This window comes from Nerophis ophidion, linkage group LG25, assembly GCF_033978795.1.
Source record: "Nerophis ophidion isolate RoL-2023_Sa linkage group LG25, RoL_Noph_v1.0, whole genome shotgun sequence".
NCBI lineage: Eukaryota > Metazoa > Chordata > Actinopteri > Syngnathiformes > Syngnathidae > Nerophis > Nerophis ophidion.
In genome coordinates, this window is record NC_084635.1 from 28,406,391 (window position 1) to 28,424,753 (window position 18,363).

Here is an 18,363-nt window from a genome sequence, read left to right on the forward strand (position 1 = left end):
AAAGTTTAACATTTACCATTTTGTTTTGTCACTTCACAGAAATTGTAATGTCATTTGCATCTTTTTCTTTTAAAGAAATGTTTTATGCATCCTGGCTACCTTATTTTTCGCACTATAAGTCGCAGTTTTTTTTCATAGTGTGCGACTTATACTCAGGAGCGACTTATGTGTGAAATTATTAACACATTATTGTAAAATATTAAAATAATATTATTTAGCTCATTCACGTAAGTGACTAGACGTATAAGATTTAATGGGATTTAGCAATTAGGAGTGACAGATTGTTTGGTAAACGTATAGCATGTTCTATATGTGATAGTTATTTGAATGACTCTTACCATAATATGTTACGTTAACATACCAGGCACCTTCTCAGTTGGTTATTTATGCGTCATATATCGTACACTTATTCAGCCTGTTGTTCACTATTTTTTATTTATTTTAAATTGCCTTTCAAATGTCTATTCTTGGTGTTGGGTTTTATTAAATAAATTTCCCCCCAAAATGCGACTTTTCTATGTTTTTTTCCTTCTTTATTATGCACTTTCGGCAGGTGCGACTTATTCTCTGGAGCGACTTATACTCCGAAAAATACGGTACTCATCATCATTCTCTTGAGCAAAGTGCAAAATATATTTTTACTCTGTGTGTAATGGTACATATACTCATAGATTTTTTTGGTAGGGATGTGTAGGCAATAAAAGTAGGAACTGTGTTTTGTGTTACATGTTCACTCTGTCAACAAATTAGTGCAGCTCAGTGAGTACAATTTAACATCAATAACAGTTTTTTGTTGAGGAAAATTATGATATTTACCAGGAGTGTGGGAAAAAATCGATTCGAATACGAATGGAATCGTTTATGTTGTGCGATTCAGAATCGATTACAATTTTTAAAAAATTGATTTTTTGACAACAATTTTTCTTTTATTTTTTTATTTTTTTTTTATTAATCCAACAAACGACTACACAGCAATACCATAACAATGCAATCCAATTCCAAAACCAAACCTGACCCAGCAACACTCAGAACTGCAATAAACAGAGCAATTGAGAGGAGACACAAACACGACGCAGAACAAACCAAAAGTATTGAAACAAAAATGAATATTATCAACAACAGTATCAATATTAGTTATAATTTCAGCATAGCAGTGATTAAAAATCCCTCATTGACATTATCATTAGACATTTATAAAAATTTATAAAAAGTGTCACAGTGGCTTACACTTGCATCGCATCTCATAAGCTTGACAACACACTGTGTCCAATATTTTCACAAAGATAAAATAAGTCATATTTTTGGTTCATTTAATAGTAAAACAAATTTACATCATTGCAATCAGTTGATAAAACATTGTCCTTTACAATTATAAAAGCTTTTTACAAAAATCTACTACTCTGCTAGCATGTCAGCAGACGGGTAGATCCTGCTGAAATCCTATGTATTGAATGAATACAGAATCCTTTTAAATCGGGAAAAATTAAATCGTTTTTGAATCGAGAATCGAATCAAATCGGAAAAAAAAATCGATATATTATCGAAGCGTGACCCATAGAATCGATATTGAATCGAATCGTGGGACACCCAAAGATTCACAGCCCTAATATTTACCTTCTCAGGCAGGATGTGTGAGCATTCTGGACAGATAGGGCCTCCTGCATTGGAGAACACGTTCACTTTCACAAGAGCTGCTTCTGCTTCTACTTCCTTGGCAGTGGCTTTTTCTTCTGCGTTGGTTGGTGCCAGCCATTTCTTTTTCGTTGTTTGGCGCATATTTGGCGGCATATTTCTGGTCAGGGATCAAAAATAAGAATTGGAATGAAAGAATTTGGAATGTAAGTCCAAATGCTGAATAATCATCAAAGCCCAACCTTACTGTCAATGCTGCACTTCAGCCAATAAGGAACTTTCATTTACTAAAAATAAACTAATATTTCACACTGAACAGTTTGTCAAGATCAAAACACTACTAAATCTAAATGGGTCTCACTGTTTGTGTTTTTCAGTGTACTCCGCTTCCAACCTCCTGGTGCTGTTCAATGACAGCATTCTGCGCAAAGGGCTGAAGTGTGCCCTGACTGTGGTGAGCACTGTCAAAATGATTTGGAGAAATGGATTCACGGTTGAGGAGTTTATCTATTATGTATTAATACTAGTTCCGAGACATTGGACGTACCGTATTTGCTTGAATTGCCGCCGGGGCGCTAATTAATTTAGAACCTCTTCTCACTCCTGCGCTTAACAAAGGCATGCGGTAAAAGTAACCATGCGCAAATTATTTTAAAATCTCTTCTCACTCCGGCACTTACCAAAGGTATGCAGTAAAAATTTGAGTGTGATGTAAGCTTGGACCTTAAATCCTACTGAATAGCTCTTAATTTTCTTCCCTTTATGCGATTTCAAATTACCGGTATTGAAATCAGCCTCCTCCATTTTGAAAATGATGACAGGGGAGGTGTCACTCTTGACGTCACGAGTTTGACCAGGCGGTAATACTAAGCATGCGCTAATTATTTTGCCAAGCGAGTTTGACCCGGCAGTAATTCAAGGCAGGCACATACTATATGCCCTGCGGCAATTCAAGGAAATACGGTTAATGTTTCTCATTTCAGACAACACTGTTCATTTTTTACTCTAGTCAAGTGCTAGTCGCACTTTGCATATTTGAACAAGTATGAAGTTTTGATTTGTGTTGGAGGCTTGATGTATTTTAAATGTTTCCTTGGTTGTTCAGTCCATCTCACACCAGAGAATCCTCAACTGGCTCTCTGTGTTGGAATATATGGAGGTATTCCTGGAGATGGGGTCCCAGAAGGTGTGCGGTGAAGTTGGCAGGTGGCTGGTCATTGGGCTCCTTCAAATATTTAAGTATGTAACTATCAGAATCTTAATTATCAACCATGTCAGATGTGCCATAAATTCAGTCAGACAAAGTTTTTATGATTTTTTTTTCATGCACTACCACTATGGATCAAACTACCGCAGAGTTTTTACTACAGGCTCAATGGTTAAGGGAAAAATGCACTTATTTTGGAATTTTGCCCATCATCCACAATCCTTTTATGGGACAAGAACCTTTTTATGTATTTTAGAGAGTGAAAAACTGCAAACACAATAGGTGGCTTACAATGCAGGTATTGGGAATTCACCTACTTCGCCTGTAAATCCCTCTTAAGAAAACATCCAAGGCCTTGACCTGCATAACAAAAAGGAACTACTTTTCTGGCTTAGTGACACAGCGCCATGCTCACCATATAAATATATACTAAGAGTAGTTTTTATGCAACATACTTTTACTTTTACTTGAGTATATTTGTAGAGAAGAAACGCTACTTTTACTTCGCTCCATTTATCTACATTCAGCTCGCTATTCGCTACTTTTTTATCGATCTATTAATGTTTGTTTTGGTTTTTCAAAGTAGGATCTACACCAATCACATGCAGTCACTGGTGACGTTGGACAAATCAAACAGAGCTAGGCGGTCACATGACCGTGATACGTAAAACCCGACTTAAACATGTTGACAAACTTATTCGGGTGTTACCATTTAGCAGAGGTGTGGACTCGAGTCACATGACTTGGACTCGAGTCAGACTCGAGTCATGAATTTGATGACTTTAGACTCGACAACATTTAAAAGACTTGTAACTCAACTTAGACTTTAACATCCATGACTTGTGACTTGACTTGGACTTGAGCCTTTTGACTTGACATGACTTCCTACTTTCCCCAAAACCCAACAATTAAAAAGTTATTCAGGAGCGCTCCGTATCTGCCGTGTCTGTCAGCGTGTGTGCGATGACAGTGTGCGCGCTACCTGTCAGTACAACAGCCAATCAAATTACATCCACGTTATTTTCGTCACACAGCATTCAGCCAATCAAATTGCATGAAAACCAACGAAAAAGAGCTCTCAAACAACACGCCGGTGAGGAAAAGTTATGGCAAAAATTGTTTTGTTCGGGCATAAAAACTATGACTTGGTCAACAAAAAACGAATTGCCGTATGCAAAGCATGCAGTTCGTTCGAAGATTACAGACAGAGACACAACAACTTCCAACTTCGTTCGACATTTGAAGTTGGACAAAGAAGGGTAAGTTTTGAATGTAAGCTAACGTTTATTGGCCGAGTAATGTAACTTTTATTTGCTGTTTAGTTAAATCAGTGAGGCTGTGAACTCACTGCTAACGTTATAACCACAGACATCTTATAAGTAGACGCAGCATCGACCACTCCTGCCTACTGGCGCAGACGAGACGAGACGCGCGGCCGCCATCTTGGAGTGGTGATCCCCTCCACTCAGTGCAATTCATTTGGCAGGAGCAATGAACTGTCGGCGCATTTAATTCATTTTACCTCACTGAATACCACTGATATTCACGCGCTTTTTTGTCATACGTGTAACTATGATGAAGGACACATTTTTTGGCGTGTTCATAGTTTGCTTAACAATAATAGAATATTCTTATATGATATAATTGACCAGACATCGAAGATCAAAACTGGGAATAGTAATCCCAAAAAGGGGGGAAAAAAACGGTCATCTATTTCTAAGTTGAAGAAACAATATGATTAGGTTATATATACATGCATATATCCTAAATAAACAATATATAAATACATTAGATATCTATATATCTTATAGACTGTATTTCTGTTGCTGCAACAGCAGAGAGTTTATTCTGTCTTGACACTTTGTATTAATATTTTGTATTACATTCTTCCCTTAAATGATCACGTTTACAGTGATTGTTTTGTATGTATTTTTCATGTATGTTGCTTTGGATAAAAGTGTCTGCCAACTTAAACATAAACGTATATAAACACCTGAAAGTCTTTATATCAGCTAAAACCACCAATCTGTTTCACTGGATTCAGAATAAAAGCATATTCTGTCTTACCCAACAAAGTTAATATTTGAATATTGTTACTTGAAGACTTATTCCTGGTTACACTTATACTGTTAAGAAAGTATTGTTTTATACTTTGCCTAAAATGAGAATACATCATAATCAGTGGCGGCTGGTTAATTTTCCATAGGGCCATGAATTCTAAAAAGTACAACTCTGTTCCTTGTTATTTTCATGTATTTGTTATGTTTTTCATGTGTACGCACAAATAATCACATACAGTATGAGATGAGATAAATGAGATAAGGTAAGAAAAGGATAGAAACTGCTGTGGAACTAGTTCCAATGGTATATGCCATGGAAGTACAATGTTAACACCTTTGTGCAAATAAGTACAGTTGCACTTGTTTTTTCAAATGTGTTCATTCTGTAAAGGAATGAGTTAAATGTTTAAAATAACTGGTTAATAGTGCTATTATGAAGTGCAATGTCAGCACAATTTTTTTTATTATACTGTAAGTACATACAGCGATTTAAAAGCATACACAATCTGTGTAAATGTATTAGTCTGTGGTTAAAAGGACTTGAAATGACTCGAAACTCAAAATGCAGGACTTGGGATTTGACTTGAGACTTTCCAGTCTTGACTTTGGACTTGACTCGGGTCTTGACTTGGGAATTGACTCGAGACTCGAGGGCAAAGACTTGAGACTTACTTGTGACTTGCAAAACAATGTCTTGGTCCCACCTCTGCCATTTAGTGGTCAATTGTACGGCATATGTACTGTACCGGGCAATTTACTAATAAAAGTTTCAATCAATCAATCAATCAAAAGTGTATAGGAAAAACGACACTTTTTATTTCAACAGTATCTTGTCAAAAGCCTAAAGACTGATCGCACAGTCTTGTCTTCACAATAAAAGTGCCGCTCCATCGCGCCTGCGCTAACAAAATAAGAGTCTCCGAAAGCCAGCGCAGACAAGCTAGCAAAGTACGGAGTTTGCCGCCAATGTATTTTTTTGTAAAGTGTATAAAAATGAATATGGAAGCTGGACAATAAGATGCCAAAAAACAACGACTTTTATGTGGTATTAGACAGAAAGAGGGGCTTTTTTTTTCTCCTCCATTTGAAAACGTGGACGTTATCAGCACTATACTGTCTGATTCCAATCAATACAAGTCATCAGAATCAGGTAATACACCAACTTATATTCTTGTCTTCATGAAAGATAGGAATCTATATGTTAAACATGCATGGGTATTCATTAAAACAACTTTATCTTGTCAACAAAAACAGCAAAATAAAAACATATAAATTATATATAATGTATATATATATATATATATATATATATATATATATATATATATATATATATATATATATATATATATATGATATGTATGTATATGTATAGATGAGGTAGATCACCTCGACTTGGTCATTTATTAAGCAATTGATTAACGTTGAAAGACTTATTGGGGTGTTACCATTTAGTGGTCAATTGTACGGAATATGTACTGTACTGTGCAATCTACTAATACGAGTTTCAATCAATCAATCAATCAATGCCTCTGAGCCTATGGTGCTGTTAAGTTATTGTGGCTCAATAATGCCTTAATGTTTTTTATTTTAATGTACTATTATGTAATATATATTATTGTTTTAGTTGCTTAAGAGATAATCCTGGCTCTGAATTTTGTTGCTATTTTTATGTTTTTGTGCATTATTTGTTGCCGTAATCATTAAACAAACAGGTTACTCATCAGTTACTCAGTACTTGAGTAGTTTTTTCACAACATACTTTTTACTTTTACTCGAGTAAATATTTGGGTGACTACTCCTTACTTTTACTTGAGTAATAAATCTCTAAAGTAACTGTACTCTTACTTGAGTACAATTTCTGGCTACTCTACCCACCTCTGTGTGTGTATATATATATATATATACATATATATATATATATATATAGTATATATTTTAATAACTTAAGACCACACAAGAATTTAGACAGATATATAGCACCTCTGCTCTTGAAGTCATTGTAAATTCTATTTATTTGCAGTAGATTGCATGAAACCAACACAACAATAAAATGTTAAAAATGTGAATGAAGCTGATGTTGCAATCTTCTAAACCCATTAAATGTTTTAATATGAAGTTATTAGAATTTGCTTTTTAGGTTAGGAAAGGGAGTTGGATATTTAGCAACAATAAGGTTCTGAATAGAAATACTAATGACTGAAATAATATTTATGATTTTACCTAAACCTGTGAACTTTACATACATGCTAAGTAATGATAGAATGACCAAAAATGAAGTTAAAATAAAGAGATACCTAAATATCAGCTTATAATTTCAAAGCAAGTTATGCATCACGTTTTATCTTAAAACATTTCATTAAAAAATGCACCGGCAATTGTGTAATAATACAAAGAGGCAATTTTACATTGAAATTTCTATACTGTATATTCACTGTTACCAGCGGGCCTCTGAGGGCAGCTATTACTGCAATGTGGCCCTCAATTACAATGAGTTTGACACCCCTTGCTGGATCATCCGTCCCAAAGTAGTCGTTGGCGGCTCTCAAGAAGTCCTCCATGATTAATGGTAGAAAATGCAGAACACATTCTCTATGTTGTTGTTGATGGAATAAGAGTGAAATTGCTATGTCCTCTGTGAAATTAATGCACTGAGGAAATAATTTCAGGTAATGCGTAAAATGTATTACATGGTATCATGAGTGTGTCTGTTGCTAAATTATATATATATATATATATATATATATATATATATATATATATATATAAAGTATTTGGATTTTTCAAAGAGGGTTTTATAGGTGGAAAATCCCCATCACCTGCATTGTCAGCAGCCTTCTGCTAGGAGTTTTTTAGAATGTAAAGAAAAGTGAAAAATATGTTCTCGTCTCACATAAGAGTTGTGGGCGATGGACAAAATTCTAAAATAAATTGCAGTTTTCTTTTAATACGATAAATTGAGTCAATGTTGGCGCTCAAGTCAACACTGGAGCGCCAACATTTGGGGATCATTATTTAATTAAATTAACTTACATTGGTAACTTGGTTGTCAGATTATTTTTTGGACAGCATTTTTTTCAAAAAATATGTCATTTTTCAGATGAATTAGATTTATGTTTTTCTTATGGGAAAATACATTTTCTTTTTTTTATGTGCAATTTGGTTTTCCATGGTCCCTTTGGAACGGATCAATGACAAAAACAAACATGCCACTGCATTTATTATTTGTTATTTAAATCAGGGGTTCCTAACCTGATTGACTTTGAGACTGCTCAGATATTAATACGAAATTAGTCATCTTACTCTTGATTTTAATCATAGTCAATAATTACATTGAACCAATTTATATTTTAACAAGTTAACAACCTTGTCAAATTATATGAAACAATGTGTTAATCACAAAGATTATTATTTATTTTACACATAAACCTTAGGCTTTGGTAAGAAAAATAAGTACTAACCACATATACGGCATAAAAAGAGACTCATAAATAATTGATGAAAAATAAATTCACATACAATTATGTTGTGCTAAAATAAATAGAATAAATGATTAATAAACAAGCTTTATAACTAAATTGTCAATAAAATTAAAGTGCAAATGAAAACATAGCTTCCCCTTCTTTAGTCATATTTTTTGCATTTAAGAAACTTCTCTGACTTTGGCTCCAGACTTCTTCTGTTTGTTTGACGTTGTCATTTCTGCATTAAGTGGTGAAAAAGTGTATTACAACTGAGTACCGCTGCAGCCTGCAGAGACCACAGCTGGGACACAGATATTTGTGGCTCCCCTCTCGATGGTGCTCGCTAAAAAACACTGATTTAAATAACTAATGGAAAAGCAGAAAAAATGTATAATAAAGTAATTAATTCAGGCACCTTAAACAATATCTCAACATATTTAATATTATGATGTGTCTCAAATAAATAAATACTGTTAGACAATTAGGAAATAAATGTTCAAGATTATAGATTGCTTTTTTACAGAACTCTACTATGTAGCTTTAGTGGAAATTCTGCAGCAGAGTGATCTATTTTATCTTCAGTTATTTATTTAGTTGTGTAAAAGAAAGCCTTTCTACAGTTGTAATATGAAGTAAATTATCACGAGCAATTAACATTTATTTTGTATGAATTTGATAGAAAACAAAAAACAGTAGGATTTTGGAGTCAATTCTGTGTTATTTTCAGTTACTACTTTTTAATGAGTAATTTTTAATTATTTTCAATTACTACTGTTATTTTCAATTACTACTACACAGTAAGTGTCTCAGTTAGTACACAAGACATAACATTTAGTAAACACTGTTATAAATGTTATGGGGATAGCAGTGGTCTGACATATTTGTGAAAGATTAAATGTGTGTTTAGTTACAAATTAATTCTGGGGATGTGCAAAGGGAAAATCTTTGTCCAAATACGAGTGCATATAATTGTACTTTTCGCAAGTACAACTTCAAGTATTTCTGCATTACTACCAATTTTTAGGAGTTTACTAACTTTTAAACTAAGATGACAATTTACACCTCTTTTAATTGTCACTTAACAAAAGTAGTTTGAAGGTAGCATTACATTCTATTAAAGCTATTAGTTTGGTTGGTACTTAGTTCAAGGGCACCTCGACACTAGGCAGAAAAAGCTTCTCTCCAAGAACCAGTTAGCCTTTAAAAACAGTACAAAGTGGCGAGAATACAACAACTGTCTAAAGCTGAATAAAGGATACTGCAGTGAGGTATCTCTGACACAATTTTCCTCTCATGCAGGGCCATTATGCGACTTGTGCTTCTTTTGTGGTATAAATCTGGCATCCATACTTCACCTCCAATCATCCCGCTTGACAGAGGTGCAGAGATAAGTGTTGAAGGTCAGTCATGTAGAATGCACTTAATGCTTTTTTGGGGGGTCTTTTTTTGGATCGATCGATACATAGATTTATAATAGTCTGTTAGAGTTGTTCTTAATTTCAGGTGTGTACAAACTGCACTTAAATCTAGATTTAAAAATAATAGATTTAAAGTTACTTGTCTTGAGAAGCAGGAAGTTATTAGTATCTGCTTGAAAAAATATCATGCATAAGTTATACTAGCTTTCTGTTATACGTAACAGAGCAAATACGTGTAATATCTAATACATCCCATAAAAGAATACATTTTCCAGCATGATCTAGCACATGTCCACAGTGCCAAAACCAGCAGTAACTGGTGTACTGACCATGGCATTACTGTCCTCCATTGGCCTGCCAACTCTCCTGACCTGAACCTCATAGAGAATTTGTGGGGTATTTTGAAGAAGAAGCTGAAAGACACCAGGCCCAATAATGCAAATGAGCTAAAGGCCGCTATTGAAGCATCCTGGGCATCCACAACACCTCAGCAATGCCACAGGCTGATTGCCTCCATGCCACGCCGCATTGATGCAGTAATCCGTGCAAAAGGATTCTAAACCATGTACTGAGTGCATTAATTGACATTTTCAAATGTTTGATTTTGTTTTGCTGTTATACATTTTTTTTTTTTAACTTGGTCTGAGGAAATATTCTAATTTTTTGAGATAGGATTTTGGAGTTTTCTTAAGATGTATGCAACAAATAGCAACATTAAAATAATAAAAGTCTTGCAATTTTTCAGTTGATGTGTAGAATCCAGAATGTATGACATTTTCATGTTTTTGGTTGCATTACAGAAAATAAAGGACTTTATCACAATATTCAAATTTTCTGAGACAGTCCTGTAGTATATATATTATAGTATTATAGTATATATATTTTTTGAATATGTTTTATTTGCACACACAGAGAAAGAGAAAAGAGAACAATATACAATGTAAAGCAAAAATATATGCGGGACAGGTTGAGACAGGGGTGGGCAAACTTTTTGGTTCAGGGGCCACCTTGGCTTTTGAAATTTGACAGACGGGGCTGAGCGAGCACTTGATGCATTTCAAAGCATATCATATCTTATGGAACTAAGGATATACTTCTCAAACATGGGCTATTTTAATCATAAAACATATATTTTCAACAATATCATATCAATACATTAAAGAAACATACACATGGTATTAAAGGGTTAACACTTATATTCTCTTTTGGTGGGAGCAGTGTTGTTGATCACCCCTTTGTTGCCAGTGCTTCGAAGTCTAGTATCAGTTTTGGTGTGACAATTCCCAAAACGGATCTTTGCTCAATTCCGTTTTAATATTTGGTGGGCCGGATTGAAGAGACCAATGGGCCGCATGTGGCTCTCGGGCCATAGTTTGCTCTCCCCTGCGTTAAGAAGACCCGAAGGTCTTGTAAAGACACCTGCCCCAAAACGTCACTCTTTACACAGCAGCAAAATGAATACATTAATTGGACAAGTCACATGCAATACATACTGTGTTATATACAGCAATCATCAATATCATAATTCACTTCAGACCAACGTGGACTTCATTGTTTTTTTTAAAGAATAAAAACTAGTTGTGGATTGAAGAGCTGGTGGCAGTTTATTCCAAAGAAAGGGTCCTCTGTATTTTAGCCAGCATTTCTTAGTTGATCTTTTCCATAAAGGGAGCTGAAAGTCATGACAGTCTCTTGTTAGGGCCCGAGCAGCGGAGCGAACATCACGGGTCAAATTGCAGTCTTTATTCGGGCCCGAGCAGGCAAAGTGGCACAGAAGGCCCTATTGAAACAGCAATGTTAATTATTAGGGCCCGAGCAGCAGAGCAACCGCAAGGATCCTATTGAAATTTATGTGTTTTTAATTAGGATTTTTAGGGCCAGAGCAGCGAAGCAAGCACTGAAATTGCTGTGTTTTTCATTATTATTGGGGCCCGAGCAGTGGAGCAAGCACCGAAAGGGCCCTATTGAAATGACTGTGTGTTTTATTATTAGGGCCCGAGCAGGCAAAATCCCTGCCAAGTCCCTATTGATACTGCAATGTTTATTATTATTATTCTTTTTTTTTTCTCCCATTTTGGGCGCATTTTTGAGGTACTCGGCATATATGAAAACTCCCCAAATTTTGCACAGATTTAGTGATCGTGGTCTAATCGAATATTTTAGAGGTCTCAAAACTGAACTCCAAAATTTGGCTCAATAGCACTCCCTTTTTAAGTTGAAAAAATTGAGCCCATGATCCCAAAATTACGTATCGTCACAAACATCGCTAAGGACGTCTGTCATGACAGAACACATGACAAAGTCTCAAGAACCCGTATCTTAAAACGAACAAGAAGTCGGCCATCTTGGTTTCCGTCGGCCATTTTTCGGCAACACAAAGGGGTCGTACTTTAACAAACTCCTTCAAGGGATTTTGACCAAATGAGTCACGGTTAGAATTACAGAGACTATTCACATATAGTTGGGTCATTTAAGAGATTTCCGTGACCGTGGAGAGGAAAGGTCAGTTTCTCAATTTGTCATCTAGGAGGTTTACTAAAATAATTTGGCTGGGGTGTATTTTTCAAAATGGTGGGCAAACTTCGTGAGAGCCCAAAATCCAAGATGGAAATTAACTTTTGAATGGTTTGACCTACAATGACACACAATACATAATTTCAGAGCTTATTTTGATAAGGGAATACATATTTGGTGGTTATGTAATGAGATTACCTATTTTTGATCTTCAATTCCAAGATGACTGCCAATTTTGAGCTCAAAATTTAGTTTTTTCAAATTGTTTTAAATCGGCCAGAGCCTTCATATCAGACTCTAATGTTTAGTTTAGTTTAGTTTAGTTTATTAAGGATCCCCATTAGTCTACACTGCTAGTGGGCAGTACTTTACAGATACTGTAATATTATTCATGTTTTTCAGTCAGTACAGATTGGTGTTCTATCGCAGGGGTCACCAACGCGGTGCCCGCGGGCACCAGGTAGCCCGTAAAGACCAGATGAGTAGCCTGCTGGCCGGTTCTAAAAATAGTTCAAATAACAGCACTTACCAGTGAGCTGCCTCTATTTTTAAAATTGTATTTATTTACTAGCAATGCGGTCTCGCTTCGTTCGACATTTTTCATTCTAAGAGAGACAAAACTCAAATAGAATTTGAAAATCCAAGAAAATGTTTTTTTTACTTTGCTTCTTATAACTTTCAGAAAGACAATTTTAGAGAAAAAATACAACCTTGAAAATGATTCTAGGATTTTTAAACACATATACCTTCTTACCTTTTAAATTCCTTCCTCTCCTTTCCTGACAATTTAAATCAATGTTCAAGTGTTTTGTTTTGTTTTTTGTAAAGAATAATAAATACATTTTAATTGAATTCCTCATTTTAGCTTTTGTTTTTTCGACAAAGAATATTTGTGAAATATTTCTTCAAACTTAATATGATTAAAATTCAAAAAGATTATTTTGGCAAATCTAGAAAATCTGTAAAATCAAATTTAAATGTTATTTCAAAGTCTTTTGAATTTCTTTTAAAATTTTTGTTCTGGAAAATCTAGAAAAAATAATGATTTGTCTTTGTTAGAAATATAGCTTGGTCCAATTTGTTATATATTCTAACAAAGCGCAAATTAGATTTTAACTTATTTAAAACATATCGTCAAAATTCAAAAATTAATCCTAGTCAGGAAAAATTACTAATGATGTTCCATAAATTATTTTTTACATTTTTTCAAAAAGATTCGATTTAGCTAGTTTTTCTCATCATTTTTTTCGGTTGAATTTTGAATTTAAAAGAGTCGAAATTGAAGATAAACTGTTTCAAAATTTAATTTAAATTTTTTAAATGTTTTTTACTCTTTAAACCGTTAAATCAAGTGTTTTTTTCATCATTTATTCCCTACAAAAACCTTCCGTAAAGGAAAAAAAATGTATGACGGAATGACAGACAGAAAGACCCATTTTTTTATATATATATACATTTATTTATTAAAGGTAAAGTGAGCAAATTGGCTATTTCTGGCAATTTATTTAAGTGTGTATCAAACTGGTAGCCCTTCGTATTAATCAGTACCCAAGAAGTAGCTCTTGTTCTATTGTGATGTGCATTACAAGCTCAATCGCTTTTTGTGCTGAAGTAGAAGCTACCTTATCTCTCTCTGCAGCTAGCTTTTACTGCTAATACTGAAGCATGTTACTACGCTAGAAAAAGAGATCCTCTGTGTTCGCTCTTACATTAACAATGTCGCTACATCTTGATTATTATACAGGTTACGGAGCATAAATTAAGTTTTGATGATGGTTTTTGAATGCATTTTAAAAATGAGTAAGAGGTTAAAGTTTTTGCTCCCATTAGCTGCATTGTTAGCCACTTAAAACGAGCCGGTTTTTACATGTAAGAATGCTAAAAAACGCAGTCTTTTGTCTTCTTGTCTCTTATTAGGTGTGACCCATTAAGATTCACATCATAATCAGATAATTTTTTTCAGGGTCAATTTACACAGGCACATTCTAATCCGAATTCAGATCAGATCTGAACCAAATTGCTCATGTACGCATGGCTACTATTAATAATAATAATAATAATGGATAAGATTTATATCGCGCTTTTCTATTACTAAATACTCAAAGCGCTGACAGAGAAGTGGGAACCCATCATTCATTCACACCTGGTGGTGGTAAGCTACACCTGTAGCCACAGCTGCCCTGGGGTAGACTATTACCTACTGATTCACCTACTGAAGACACAGCATCAGGAGCAACAGGGGATTCAGTATAGTATAAGGATGCTTTGACATGGTCCCTGAAGGTCCCTGAGCCATGTAACTAGACAACCACCCTAGCACCTGAGCCATGTAACTAGACAACCACCCTAGCACCTGAGCCATGTAACTAGACAACCACCCTAGCACCTGAGCCATGTAACTAGACAACCACCCTAGCACTTGAGCCATGTAACTAGACAACCACCCTAGCACGTGAGCCATGTAACTAGACAACCACCCTAGCACGTGAGCCATGTAACTAGACAACCACCCTAGCACGTGAGCCATGTAACTAGACAACCACCCTAGCACCTGAGCCATGTAACTAGACAACCACCCTAGCACGTGAGCCATGTAACTAGACAACCACCCTAGCACCTGAGCCATGTAACTAGACACCCACCCTAGCACGTGAGCCATGTAACTAGACAACCACCCTAGCACCTGAGCCATGTAACTAGACAACCACCCTAGCACCTGAGCCATGTAACTAGACAACCACCCTAGCACGTGAGCCATGTAACTAGACAACCACCCTAGCACCTGAGCCATGTAACTAGACAACCACCCTAGCACCTGAGCCATGTAACTAGACAACCACCCTAGCACCTGAGCCATGTAACTAGACAACCACCCTAACACCTGAGCCATGTAACTAGACAACCACCCTAACACCTGAGCCATGTAACTAGACAACCACCCTAGCACCTGAGCCATGTAACTAGACAACCACCCTAGCACCTGAGCCATGTAACTAGACAACCACCCTAACACCTGAGCCATGTAACTAGACAACCACCCTAGCACCTGAGCCATGTAACTAGACAACCACCGTAGCACGTGAGCCATGTAACTAGACAACCACCCTAGCACGTGAGCCATGTAACTAGACAACCACCCTAGCACCTGAGCCATGTAACTAGACAACCACCCTAGCACCTGAGCCATGTAACTAGACAACCACCCTAGCACGTGAGCCATGTAACTAGACAACCACCCTAGCACCTGAGCCATGTAACTAGACAACCACCCTAGCACGTGAGCCATGTAACTAGACAACCACCCTAGCACGTGAGCCATGTAACTAGACAACCACCCTAGCACGTGAGCCATGTAACTAGACAACCACCCTAGCACCTGAGCCATGTAACTAGACAACCACCCTAGCACCTGAGCCATGTAACTAGACAACCACCCTAGCACCTGAGCCATGTAACTAGACAACCGCACTAGCACGTGAGCCATGTAACTAGACAACCGCCCTAGCACCTGAGCCATGTAACTGGACAACCGCCCTAGCACCTGAGCCATGTAACTGGACAACCACCCTAGCACCTGAGCCATGTAACTGGACAACCACCCTAGCACCTGAGCCATGTAACTAGACACCCACCCTAGCACCTGAGCCATGTAACTGGACAACCACCCTAGCACGTGAGCCATGTAACTAGACAACCGCCCTAGCACCTGAGCCATGTAACTAGACAACCGCCCTAGCACCTGAGCCATGTAACTAGACAACCGCCCTAGCACGTGAGCCATGTAACTAGACAACCACCCTAGCACCTGAGCCATGTAACTAGACAACCACCCTAGCACCTGAGCCATGTAACTAGACAACCACCCTAGCACCTGAGCCATGTAACTAGACACCCACCCTAGCACGTGAGCCATGTAACTAGACAACCACCCTAGCACGTGAGCCATGTAACTAGACAACCACCCTAGCACCTGTGCCATGTAACTAGACAACCACCCTAGCACGTGAGCCATGTAACTAGACAACCACCCTAGCACCTGAGCCATGTAACTAGACAACCACCCTAGCACCTGAGCCATGTAACTAGACACCCACCCTAGCACCTGAGCCATGTAACTAGACAACCACCCTAGCACGTGAGCCATGTAACTAGACAACCACCCTAGCACCTGAGCCATGTAACTAGACAACCGCCCTAGCACCTGAGCCATGTAACTAGACAACCGCCCTAGCACGTGAGCCATGTAACTAGACAACCACCCTAGCACCTGAGCCATGTAACTAGACAACCACCCTAGCACCTGAGCCATGTAACTAGACAACCACCCTAGCACCTGAGCCATGTAACTAGACAACCACCCTAGCACGTGAGCCATGTAACTAGACAACCACCCTAGCACGTGAGCCATGTAACTAGACAACCACCCTAGCACCTGAGCCATGTAACTAGACAACCACCCTAGCACGTGAGCCATGTAACTAGACAACCACCCTAGCACCTGAGCCATGTAACTAGACAACCACCCTAGCACCTGAGCCATGTAACTAGACAACCACCCTAGCACGTGAGCCATGTAACTAGACAACCACCCTAGCACGTGAGCCATGTAACTAGACAACCACCCTAGCACCTGAGCCATGTAACTAGACAACCACCCTAGCACGTGAGCCATGTAACTAGACAACCACCCTAGCACGTGAGCCATGTAACTAGACAACCACCCTAGCACGTGAGCCATGTAACTAGACAACCACCCTAGCACGTGAGCCATGTAACTAGACAACTACCCTAGCACCTGAGCCATGTAACTACAGTATTTTATGTGTGTTCATTTTTCTCACTTACGCTTGTTGTGCTCAGACTTCTCATCAATGTTGTTAGTTGCCTAACATAATTCAGTTGGTTCTGGTACACTGTAGTGTGCATGTTTATTTTATTTTATTTTTTTAAGTAATGTCCACTAATATTCAAATGTATCTGGATTCAGGCTTTGATTTGGACAACCTTAATATTTACTTTAATCAAATGAGTCAAACTAAGAAATGAAGATTGTTTTTGAGTGTTTCTTTGACCATTTATTAAAAAAAATACATATTGAAACACACATATTCTTTCTGTGTTCTACATGAGTTAAAAGTTTGAAGGAGTCAAATATAGTTAGTGTTAATTTTTTTGTCTTTACAGATAGTCATGTGAAGCAGCAAGATGACACTTGCTTTGTGGGCCAGAGGTCAGGACGGGTCATCAGATCACTGGGCAGTGGTAAGCATCGTTGGAACGCCTAGAAACTTTGGTTTGGCCTTGTTTCCATTCAAGGGAACTCATCAAGTCCAGGTTCACTATGTTATCATCATTAAAAAGTGCCTACTTAAAGGCCTACTGAAACCCACTACTACCGACCACGCAGTCTGATAGTTTATACATCAATGATGAAATATTAACATTGCAACACAAGCCAATACGGCCTTTTTAGCTAACTACATTGCAATTTTAAATTTCCCGCGAAGTGTCGTGTTGAAAACTTTGCGGTATGATGACACGCGCGTTTGACGTCTTGGGTTGTAGCGGACATTATTTTCCAGCCCGATCTAAGCTATAAGTAGTCTGCTTTAATCGCATAATTACACAGTATTCTGGACATCTGTGTTGCTGAATCTTTTGCAATTTGTTCAATTAATAATGGAGAAGTCAAAGTAGAAAGCTGGAGGTGGGAAGCTTTTAGCTTTTAGCCACACAAACACACAGTGTTTCCTTGTTTAAAATACCCGAATGTGAAGCTTTACTATGGATCAGAGCGGTCAAGCGAACACGGATCCCGACCAAATGTCAACCGGCGCTTTTCGGTGAGAAAATTGTGGTCTTACCGGAGACACCAGCGGAGCTTTGTCCTGCTGCAGCGCGTGACTTCCCTCAGAGACTGTGGCGTCAACACACCCGTGGCCACACCCCTCCAACTTTAGGTACTGTATAATCTCACTAAAACAATAGGCAGATAAGGGATTCTCCAGAATTATCCTAGGAAATGTGTCTAATAACATCTGAATCGCTCCTACTGCAATCGCCTTTTT

At 37.3% G+C, this 18,363-nt stretch overlaps 1 protein-coding gene across 1 annotated transcript in view; it reads left to right on the forward strand.

The window, feature by feature from the left end:
• pex16 (peroxisomal biogenesis factor 16) overlaps positions 1–18,363 on the forward strand; it is a 64,828-nt gene that overhangs the window by 16,495 nt on the left and 29,970 nt on the right. The window contains exons 3-6 of the mRNA XM_061887735.1: positions 2,010–2,086; positions 2,738–2,871; positions 9,663–9,763; positions 17,480–17,557. Of these exons, the coding sequence (XP_061743719.1) occupies positions 2,010–2,086; positions 2,738–2,871; positions 9,663–9,763; positions 17,480–17,557 (390 nt within the window). The remainder of the gene's footprint in view (positions 1–2,009; positions 2,087–2,737; positions 2,872–9,662; positions 9,764–17,479; positions 17,558–18,363) is intronic.